The sequence below is a fragment of the Hemiscyllium ocellatum genome, chromosome 16, assembly GCF_020745735.1.
Source record: "Hemiscyllium ocellatum isolate sHemOce1 chromosome 16, sHemOce1.pat.X.cur, whole genome shotgun sequence".
Taxonomy (NCBI): Eukaryota; Metazoa; Chordata; class Chondrichthyes; order Orectolobiformes; family Hemiscylliidae; genus Hemiscyllium; species Hemiscyllium ocellatum.
Genome location: NC_083416.1, coordinates 47,557,340 through 47,569,503, shown reverse-complemented (window position 1 = coordinate 47,569,503; position 12,164 = coordinate 47,557,340). Strand labels below are relative to the sequence as shown.

General features: G+C 38.7%; 1 protein-coding gene across 4 annotated transcripts in view; it reads left to right on the top strand.

Moving 5' to 3' along the window:
* The window catches only part of myot (myotilin), a 153,138-nt gene that overhangs the window by 46,319 nt on the left and 94,655 nt on the right, over positions 1-12,164 (top strand). For all 4 annotated transcript variants that reach the window (XM_060836806.1, XM_060836805.1, XM_060836808.1 and 1 more), the window contains exons 5-6: positions 2,298-2,439; positions 11,006-11,029. In XM_060836806.1, coding sequence (XP_060692789.1) covers positions 2,298-2,439; positions 11,006-11,029 — 166 coding nt within the window. The remainder of the gene's footprint in view (positions 1-2,297; positions 2,440-11,005; positions 11,030-12,164) is intronic.

Sequence of the window (12,164 nt, the reverse complement as noted above, 5' to 3'; positions counted from 1 at the left end):
TTGTTCTTGGTGATCAGAAATATTCACCAATACATATGTTGCTGAATTCACGCAGTGCACCTTGTAACAAAGCATAATTAATCACAACGATTTTCGTACTTTCATGGCTGGAGGATGTCACTATTTACCAGGAATACTGCAAACACTAAGCAAGAGTACATGGTGGCTCAATGGTTAGCACTGTCGCCTCACAGTACCAGTGACCCAGTTTCGATTCCAGCCTCGGGCGACTGTTTGTGCAGAGTTTGCACATTATCCCTGTGTCTGCGTGGTTTCTTCCGGGTGCTCTGGTTTCCTCCCACAGGAGATTAGGTGACTTGGCCATGCTAAATTGCCCATAGTGTCCAGGAAATTGAGGGGTAGGGGAATGGGTCTGGTTGGTTACTCTTTGGAGGGTCGATGTGAACTTGTTGGGCTGAATGGGATTCTATGATTCAAGATAGGTGCACACTTAGATTGGTATAATTTGGGGGAGGTGAGGCAGCATACCCTGAAAGAGCCATTTGTGAAATTATCTAAGTGAATAAACAGTCCTTAACAGTGGGAATGAAATGTATAGGTCTACTGATACACATCCTCATACACTGACATAAGTATAGCTTTATATTTCAGTGGTTTCCCAAAAGTTCGCAAGATTATAATTTTCATCCTGTTTTAGTGACAATTTTACAAGTTTGTACAGCTACTTGGCTATCCCAGCATTGTGAGCCTGTAAATAATATCATAGAACATTTAGAATCTAGCCCATTCTGTCACAATGATTGTTCTTGTGTAAATTGTGCATTAATTCATCCAGTAACTGTTGAAGATACACAATGTATTACATTACATGCACCACATTAAAATGAAAATTTGCTTTAATACATATCTTATGAAAAACAAAGAACAGCCAGAATAGGCAGCCAGTATCATCATATTCTCCTTTTCTGACAAAATAAATCTGTAATAATAAAAGTGGAATGTTTATTCATGCAAATGCAGAAAGCTAGGGGTGAGGAAACAAGCTGAAGGTTCACTGAGAGTATCTAATATTCTTGCACCAACCCTGCTGTTTACAACTGCTCTCATCAATGCCTACCTGAGAAAAATGCACTGAGAAGTTTAAGTTTTACCATTCAATTAGATATAGGAAGCAAGAGGACTGATGGCTCTTGTAATGTTTTGTCAAACTAAAAAACACTTCTAATTGTCCTATCTAATATAGAGTAAAAAAATTAATGTAACTCTCATTTCCCATAAAGCAACACTTATTAATTAATGTCAATTGCTTTCATGAAGTTTACTGTTTATAAACGTCTAACATAAGAGGAACGGCAGAGGATCCTGGGATTGTATTCACTGGAGTTTAGAAGATTAAGGGGTGATTTAATAGAAACTTACAAGATCTTGGAAAGGGTGGACGCTAGGAAATTGTTTCCGTTAGGCGAGGAGACTAGGACCCGTGGACACAGCCTTAGAATTAGAGGGGGTCAATTCAGAACAGAAATGCGGAGACATTTCTTCAGCCAGAGAGTGGTGGGCCTGTGGAATTCATTGCCGCAGAGTGCAGTGGAGGCCGGGACACTAAATGTCTTCAAGGCAGAGATTGATAAATTCTTGATGTCACAAGGAATTAAGGGCTACAGGGAGAATGCTGGTAAGTGGAGTTGAAATGCCCATCAACCATGATTGAATGGCGGAGTGGACTCGATGGGCCGAATGGCCTTACTTCCACTCCTATGTCTTATGGTCTTATGGTTTTGTAAGTGAAGGTATTTCAGAAATGGTTGAAAATAATATGTGCAGCTCAAAAGAAGTCTTTAGTTGTTGAGTTGAACCTTTAGAATGAAGCCTTAATTGCACCTAAGTTAATTTGTTACGTATTTTAATATTGCTTGTTGGATTACATCATATATCATATTGTTTTCAAAACAATTAATATCTCAACTGCAAATGAGCAATTCTCAGTAGTATCGGCTTTGGTAAAATATCTGAAGGCATCAACAAATTAACTTTATTTCGCAAAGTCCTGAGGACAGTCATAAATGTTAGGAAAGATGCAAATTTAATTGAAAATACTTGTTTGGAGAGCCTTCACAGGGACCCCAAACAACATTTCAAAACTGTACAGCTGTTTCAAAGGGTGAAGACTGCATGCAACATCGTCATTTCCAATAAAGTGTAAAATTGCTTCTACAATTTCTTTGCTTTCCAAACAAAAAATGTTTCATCAAATATTCTTTAAGGTCTTGTGCTGTATTTTCATAGCAAAGTTTACAATGTTATCAAGTAGAAATAAATGTGTTTTCTTGTTGTAGTATTTGCAGGATGTTACATCGCCAAAGAGTCAGTTAGTTGTACTGGAGTGCAGAGTCCAGGGTTCCACCCCTTTAAATATCCAATGGTACAAGGAGGAAAAGTTTATCAAGGACTCTGCAGATTTTCGAATTTTAAGAAAAAGTAAGTCATATCATATTGTTGTTCCTAAATAAAGCTAGGGTTAAGTCATCATAAAATCACTGGTATTTCTTTCTGAGGGTATGTTTGTGTCCAGTGCATGTCCTTATGGTAGGAGGTGACTAAGAGAAGATACTGACCTTGCCATAAAGAGTCAACGGCCTTTTCTCTCACCAAACACTGCTACCTGTTTCCTACTTTATTGGAGAACGAATTTTCTTAGCTGAACAAATTTTAGCTCTTGAGTGTCAAGCTACCTCTCAACAGATTTCACTGCAGATCTATTCCACAGATCACAATTGGCCTGAATTCAAAATACTGTTGATTTAATTGTGGAATCCAAGAGAATTAATAACATTTTTAAATGTCAAGCTAAAAAAAGTTTAAATCATCACTGTCTAACAGTTTATTGACATGTCCATATTTCTACTTTGAAAATGTATTGAAAATTGAACATCTTAAAAGGGAAAATCTATTTTAACATTGTTTCATAGTGCAGGGACATTTCGTCCCAGCACAGAAAAGTACTTCGGCTGTGTTGATTCAAAATAAAGCACGAGTAATAACAGCTACCTATCATGTTAACAAATGGAATCAATAGTCAAGATGATTGTTGTTCTGAGCTCCTAATATCCCCACTCATAATGAGACTTCTGGGAACTGTATGAACAAAGAAAGATGACCAGATATCTATGTCTCCATTGGGTTCATTATGAACGCATGATCAAAGTCCAAGGTTCACTTAGACTAGCTCAGCAAGGGTCTGATTTTACAGATATGAATAGACTTTTTGCTTCAATTTACAGATGTCTTTATGAAGTTACAATAAACTGTTTCTTCCAATGCTTGTATGCTTATTTGGATAAGACTTAAATGAAGTGGAGAAAATCTTCTGTTCTTGATAACAAAAAATGGCACTGCCTAATTGCAACTTTGAGAGGATTGTAAAAGTAGTTTGTTTAAACAGATTTTTGAATGGCTATGCAATTTGAATGCAGTTCAAAACTGTTCATTGTTAATATAAGGTCTATTGATTCTATATTTGAAGGACAAGGAGGATATGGGGATGGAGTATAGAAGAGGCATGAGAGCATGGAAGGAGAATGGGGTGATGGAGTTTTACATTTTAAATGTGCCTTTCATAAGGTTTCTGAAAGCAGACTACATATTGAAAAAATATTCTGTATCCACAGTACCTAAGAGACTAGCTAGCTCAATTCCACAAAATCTGGAAAGGAAGGGGAGGGTGTATGAGATCCTGATGGAACTGATCAGGTCAGGACAGCAGGGTGCAGGATTGCTACACCAGCAAAAGTGTTCGTTGTCAGGAAAGAGTCAGAAATCCTAGAATCAGGCTGAACCCACCATTTTGAATTGACCTGACTTTGTAAAAGCCCAACCTGCTAACTCAGTAAATAAACAATTGCATTCAAATAGTCATAAGGTACAGAAGCAGACCCTTCAGTCCAACCATTCCATGCCAAACATAATCCCAAACTAAACTAGTCCCACCTGCCTGTTCCTGGTCCATATCCCTCCAAATCTTTCCTATTCATATCCTCAGCCAAATGACTTTTAAGCATTGTAATTGTACACATCCACAACTTCCTCAAGAAGTTCATTCTACATGCAAAGCACCCTCTATGTAAAAAACTGCCCCTCATGTTGTTTTTAAATCTTTCTCCTCTCACCTTAAAAATGCACTCACTAAATTTGAAATCCCCCATCCTAGGGAAAAGACAACTATCATTAACTCTATCTGTACACTTCATTATTTTATAAACTTCTAAGAGCTTGTCATTCTATTTCCTACGTTCCATTAAAAAAATTCCCCACCCATACAGCCTTTCTTTATAACTCAAACCTCCCACACCAGGCAACATTCTGAATCCTCTCTAGCTTAATAATATCCTTCCTATAACTGGGTGACCAGAACTGGACACAGTATTCCAGAAGATGCCTCACCAATGTCCTGTACGACCTCAACATCACATCCCAACTCCCATAGTCAAAGGGCGGAGCAATGAAGACAAGTGTGCCAAATGCCTTTTTAACCACCCTGTCTATATGTGACGTAAATGTCAAAAAATTATGTACCTGTATTCCTAAGTCCCTCTGTTTTATAACACTGCCCAAGGTCCTACCATTATTGTATAAAGCCCTATCCTTATTTGTTGTACTAAAATGCAATACCTCGCATTTATCCAGATTGAACTCCATCTGCCATTTTTCAGCCCATTGACCCATTTGATCAAGATCTATTTGTAATCTTAGAAACCTTCTTCACTATCTACTATGCCACCAATTTTGATGTCATCTGCAAACTTACTAGCCAGGCCTTCTATAATCTCATTCAAATCATTTATATAAATGACAAACAAAAGAGGACCCAGAACCAATCCCTGTGGAACACCGCTGGTCACAGGCCTCCAGTCCCAAAAGCAATCCTCCACCATTATCTCTGTCTCCTGCTCAACCTCTATCCTATGTGACCTAACTTTACTAATTAGTCTACCATGTGGATCCTTGTCAAAGGTTTTACTAAAGTCCAAGTAAACAATGTCTGTTGCTCTGCCATCATCAATCTTTTTCGTAACTTCCTCAAAAACGTCAATCAAGTTTGTGAGACCCAATTTTCCCCTCTCAAAACCATGCTGACTATCCTTAATCAATTTTTGCCTCTCTAAATGATCATAAATCCTATCTTTTATAATCACCTCCAACAACTTATCCACAACCAAAGTCAGACGCACAGGTTGATAATTCCCCAGTTTCTCCTCACCTTTCTTAAACAAAGATAGAACATTAGCCACCCTCCCATCATCAGACACTTCACCCTGTAGTTATAAAATGATAAATATTTCTGCAAGGGCACTCGCAATTTCCTCCCTTACTTCCTACAACATTCTGGAAAACAAAGATTTATCCACCTTCATATTCTCTAAGATCTCCCAAAAGTCCTCTTTTGTAACATTAACTGTCTTTAAAACATTAACATTTATTTCTCTACATTCTCTGGACTCCATTCCTTTCTGCACAATAAAAACTGGCACAAAATATTCATTTAATATCTCTCCCATCTCCTGGGGGAATCTTGATCTTTAAGGGGCCCTAATCTCTATCTAGTTGCCCTCTTGCTCTTAATGTATTTGTAGAATCTCTTTGGATCATCTTTAACCTTACCTGCCAATGCTATCTCATATCCCCTTTTTGCCTTTAAATTTTCTTTCTTAAGAATGCCCCTAAACTCTTTATATGGATTAAGAGATTCAATTGAACCAAATTGTCTACATTCAAAATAAGATTCTCTTTTATTCTTGACTACAAACTCAATATCTTTATTCATCCATTGTTCCTTAATCTTACCAGCTTTACCCTTCACTCTAACAGGAACATAAAGCCTCTGAACATTCGTTATCATTCTTGAAAGCATCCCACTAGTCAGACATCCCTTTACCTGCGAACTGTCTCCTCCAATCAACTTTTGAAAGTTGTTGTATCATACCATTAAAATTTGGTTTACTCTAATTAAAACCTTTAACATTTATGGAAGGCTTATCCTTTTCCATAACCATTTTGAAGCCAATAGAATTATGATTGCTAGACTCAAAGCATTCGCCTATTTTTACTTCAGCTACCTGTCCTGTCTTACTTACTCCTTACTGCCTTACTTATCCACATATTGATAAAAACTTTCTTGAACACATTTAACAAATTCTTCACCATCCAAACCTTTAAACACTATATTAGTCCCAGTCAATGCTTGGAAAATTAAAATCCCCTATCGTTACAACCTTATTATGCTTACACTTACCCTTGATCTCCTTACATATTTGTTTCTCAATTTCTCTCTTACTATTGGGGGACAATAGTACAATCCCATCAATCTTTCCTTTTTTATTTATAATTTCTATCCATATATTTTCACTGGATGATATTTCAGAAATATCTTCTCTAATTACAGCAGTAATGCATTCCTTAATCGAAAATGCCACCCTCCCTCCTTTTCTATCCTTCCTATAGCATCTAAAACATAGAACATTGAGTTGCCAGTCCTGTCCACCTCTCAGCTAAGTTTCAATAATAGTTATAATTTCTATGTAGTACCAATCCCATGTTTTTAAACATGCCCTGAGTTCACCAGCCTTACCTGTGAGACTCCTTGATTTGAAATAAAGGCAATCTGGTTCTTCTGAGTTACTATATACTTTGAATCTCTCTTGTCTTTCTTTTCTAATTGACATGCTTTGTTCACATTCAGAACCTTCCCCATCAAACTTTCTATTTACACTGCTACTTAGAATTCCTCCACTCCCCCTCTTGATCAGTATAAAGTCTCCCTTAATGGAACGAGTAAATCTCCCAGCTAAGAAATTGGTCCCTTTCTAGTTTAGGTTTGACTCAGCCCTTTTGAACAGATCTTTTCCATCCAAAAAACATTACAATTGTCCAAAAATCTGAATCCCTGAACAATACACCACCTCTTCACCACTGATTTATCTCCTTTATGCTTTTATTCCTTCCCTTGTTTGAGTTTGCCATTGGGACTAAACCAGACATTACCACTTTTAAGATTCTATTTTTTAATCTTCTACCTAACCTGTTAAATTCACTCTGTACTGCTTTAATCTTTTCCCTAAAAATGTCATTCCTACTCAATTTAACAAAATGCTTGAAACGTTTAGAAACATCCTTAATCCCACCACCAGGAAAGTAACAAACCATCCTCCATTTACTCTCACTGCCACAGAAGTTCCTGTCTATCCCCCTGACAGAGAGTCCTCAAAACAATAATTCTATTAAATTTTGTCAAATGCTGCCTAATGTAGGAATTATTCCAAGTGTCCAATAATTGACTGCCCCTTCCACATTCCGTGGAGAGACTATCCCCTTCAACAGTTCCAAAAACTGAATATCTATTTGATTGGGTGACATGGTGGCTCAGTAGTTATCTTTGCTGCCTCACAGCACCAGGGACCTGAGTTCAATTCCAGCCTCTGGCAACTGCCTGTGTGGAGTTTGCATGTTCTCCCTGTGTCTGCATGGATTTCCTCTGGGTGCTCTGATTTCCTCCCACAGTCCGAAGATGTGCAGGTTAGGTGAATTGGCTGTGCTAAGTTGCCCTTAGTGTTCAGGGATGAGTAGGCCAGGTGCATTATTCAGGGTAAATATAGGATAATAGGGTTGCAGAATTGGTCTAGGTGGGTTACTCTTTGGATGGTCGATGTGGACTTGTTGGGTCAAAGAGCCTGTTTCCACACTATAGGGTTTCTATGATTCTATAGAGGAATATTCTCACAGGCCTCTAATGAAGAAAGTTATGAGAACAGAAGAAGGAAACTAAAACAACCAATAATGTTTTTCATCATGATAGAGAAATTTCACATTCCACAAATATAATTTGCTTCTCAGGGCCAGTAAAGGTATTTAGCAGTAATTGTAGAATTAATGTGATGTTAAAAACCCAATTACACTTCATTTAATGTGTAACTTCTTGATGGGTTCAAACCTTACAATATAAATCTTTCGATCAGTTCATGTTTTTTAGTATATATATATGTAATTGTTCAAGGGACAGGGGCATCACTGGTGAGGTTACAATGTATTCCCCATTCCTAATTACCTTCAGGAAAATGGTAGTGAGCTGATTACTTGAACCAGTGCAATCCTAGGGGGTATAGGGACATCTACTGTGCTATTGTGAAGGGAGTTCCAGGATTTTGATGCAGCATCAGTGAACGAACAGCAATTATATTTCCAAATCACAGTGGTGAGCAGCTTGGAAGGGATCTTGCAGATGGCCATGTTCCCATATATCTACTGCCCTTGCCCTTTCAGGTGGTTGAGGTTGCAGATTTGGCGGGTACTGTTGGAGGAGGCTTGTAGAATTACTTCAGTGCATCTTGTAGATGGTACATATTGCTGTCACTTTGTAAGCTCCATTGTCCTTGAGAATGTTGAGCTCCTTGAGTTTTGTTGGACCTTCACCCAGAAAAGTAAGTGGGAAATATTCTATCGCACTCCTGATTTCATAGAATAAAATAATCTCTACAGTGCGAAAGTAAGCCACTTGGCCCATCCAGTCCACAATGACCCTCCAAAAAGCATCCACCCAGATACACCCCCCTAACCTGTCCCTGTAGCCCTGCATTTACCATGGCTAATCTACCTAGCTTCACACCTGTGAACATTATAGGCCAATTTAGCATGGCCAATCAATCTAACCTGTACATCTTTGGACTGTGGGAGGAAACTGGAGCACCTAGCGGAAACCCACACAAGACAGAGAGAATGTGCAAACTCCACACAGACTGCCATCCAAGGTTGTAATCAAACCTGGGGACCTGCTGCTATGAGGCAGCAGTGCTAACCACTGAACTATTTTGCTACCCATTTCTGTGTTGTAGCTGATGGATTGGCATTGGGAAGCCAGCAGATGAGTTAACCCAAATAAAATTCCTCATCTTTGATCTGTTCTTGTAGCCAATGGATTTATGTGGCTAGTCCAATTTGGCCAATGCCCAGGATGTTGTTGGTAGGGGCTTCAGTCATGGTAATGCTATTGAATGGCAAGGGCCAATGTTGGGATTCTTTGATTTTGCCAATATTCATTAAATGGCACTTGTGAGGTGCTCATGTTACTTTTGACTTATCAGCCTAAGCCTAGATTTTCCATCACTTTTCTGATGATTGAGAATAGACTGAAAGGGAGATAAATGTGGGTTGGAGTTGTCCTGCTGTTAGTGGTGGATTTTCCACACTGACAAGTAGATTCCGAGGCACAGTTAAATATAGCAGGACTCTTGGGCTTAGACTTGTTCCATTAGTTGCATGCTTACTTAGCGCCTTCTATTGCGTGCTACAGCTGCTGTTTTGCAGGTAAACAGTTCTTCGGCAGGTTGGTACCTCATTTTTAGGTACATCTGGTGCTGCTGCTGGCATGTCCTCCTACACTGTTCATTGAATTAGGGTTGGATCTCTTAGCTTGATGTTAGTGGTAGAGTGAGGATACACAAGACCATGAGGTTACAGCACCACATATTGAATATAAGAAAAGTACAACAAATTCTGGTAATATGAAATAAACGTAAGGAATGCCGGAAAAACCCAACAGGTCTGGCAGAGAACCAGAGTTAATGTTTCAAGTCCAATGTGAGTCTTCTTAAAACCATTTGGTTGAAGACATCTCTGTTGTTGTTGATGGTTCACAGAATTGCTAGATCCATTTAGCATGTGATAATGCCACATAACACAATGGTAAGCATCCTCAATGTGAAGATGGAACTCAAGTCTTCACAATGACTGCGCTTTCTACTAGTACTGTCATGGACAGACACATCTGTGGCAGGTAGATAGAGTCATCAAGTCATAGAGATGTACAGCACAGAAACAGACCATTCAGTCCAACTCGACCATGCTGACCAGATATCCCAATCTAATCTAATCTGTTTGCCAACACTTGGCCCATATCCCTCTTAACCCTTCCTATTCATACACCCATCCAAATGTCTTTTAAATGTTGCAATGGTACCAGCCTCCACCACTTCCTCTGGCAGCTCATTACATACACACACCACCCTCTGTGTGAAAAAGTTGCCCCTTGTGTCCCTTATATATGTTTCCCCTCTCACCCTTAACCTATGCCATCTAGTTCTGGACTCCCCCACCCCAGGGGAAAGACTTTGTCTGTTTATCCTATCCATGCCCCCTCATGATTTTATAAACCTCTATAAGGTCACCCCTCAGCCTCCAATGCTCCAGGGAAAACAGCCCCAACCTATTCAGCCTCTCCTTCTAGCTCAAATCCACCAACTCTGGCAACACCTTTTCTGAACCCTTTCAAGTTTCACAACATCCTTCCAATCGGAAGGAGACCAGAATTGCTCACAATATTCTAAAAGTGGCCTAACCAGTGTCCTGTATAGCCGCAACATGACTTCCCAAATCCTATACTCAATATTCTGACCAATAAGTCAAGTTTGTTTTTCCCTCTAATTGTTCCCTCACCATCTACCTCAGACCCAATTTGTCAGTTATTTTGGAATTAACCAACTCGTTCAGTAGTGGTGTTACTGAGCCACTTGTGAAAATAGATATTAAAGATCTCACCCAGTGTACACTCTGTGTCCTTGACACTCTCAGTACCTCCTACAGTCGCTACAGTCAACATGGAAGAATATTGATTCAACAGCCAAAGTGGTCTGTTGGTGTTACAGTACAATTGTTACAGTACTGCTGGTTGGAAGTAAATTATTAACAGAATTTACTGGCACAAGTCATTACACTGTAGTTAGTTCTTGTGCAACCCCACATTATAGAAAAGTCATGCTTTAGAAACAACATTTAAAATATTGGTGCTGTAATCACATTAAAAGTTTTAAAAGTTTGTGCTGTAGAAACAGCGTCCCTAGTTTGTCAATTGCGTTACAGTGAATTCATGTTGATGAAACGTGCATTATAACAGAACTACCTGTATAAATATTTTGTAAGTTTTCAGTAGTTTTTGAATGTTATTTTCTGAAAATAACTTCTTTCCTTGTCTTGTTTCACGTGTGTGTCTGCCCTGTAGAGGCCTGTTTAACAGCAGTACCCGGTAAGCCATTTTATTTTGTTTTAAACATTATTCATTTATCAAAGCAATTAGATTTTATTTAAAAGGAATATGTTTGGCAATTTTTATTTGCTTCTAAATCAAATTATTTGTTAACAAAATACTGTCAACTGTATAATGTTAACCTAGCTGCAGATGGATTAAACATACAATATATAGAGTGCAGAGGAGTACATCGTGAAACAATTGCGCACTCCTAAATTACTGTTGTGATGTAGTGGATCATATTTCATTGGAATAATGTCTTAATATTGTTAAACTCATCAATACGGGTATAATTGGTCTTTTAGTGGAATTTCATGCTGTAGCATATACAAATGGTAACCAGGATCCCATGACATTATAGACTCTCAATTTACTTTCAAAAGAGCTTACCCTGTGATTCTGGCAGAAGTTTGTGATGCTCAGCAGTTAGCTCTTCCATAACACACATTAGATAAATTCCAAGCAGAATGGTAAACTCTTCCTACTGCTCTGTTTCTACCCACCCGTGCCATGGAAACATTCTCCTTCAAGGTTTTCTGTTGCTTGTACAGACATTGATTTGTATCTTACCTTTTACTGCTTATGTCTCAGATTTACAGTCTCTACAGTATGGACATCACCCTGCTGTTTGACTGTGTGTACTGAGTAAACAGTTTTATTTAGTGGTTGCTGAGCACGCAGCTTGGCATATGTTCTTTGTAATTGTATCTTTCAAATATCTAGAATTATTTTCTATGCTAAGCATTCACTACTCGATGCAGTCTCTTATGCTAGTGTTTCAGCACTGAAAATCCTTTTGCTAGTTTGCATGGGAAGCCAGAGAGCAGCCTCTGGCCAGAGTGGACTCGATGGGCCGAATGGCCTTACTTCCACTCCTATGTCTTATGGTCTTTCTTGCATGAGTAATTAAGGCTGATATCTGCTTTAAGTGTTTGCCATGACTTTATTATCCATCTGGTATCCTACCATGATCTACCAGTGCAAGAGATGACACTGACCCCATTTTTTTCCCAATGTCCTACAGGAGTGACCATTTATGCTACATCTTTCTTTCCACCTTGATCCTTTCCCATGTAGTTGCAGCACTTGGTCATTATGACATTTTCCTCATTTTTGTATTCACCTGTTTTGA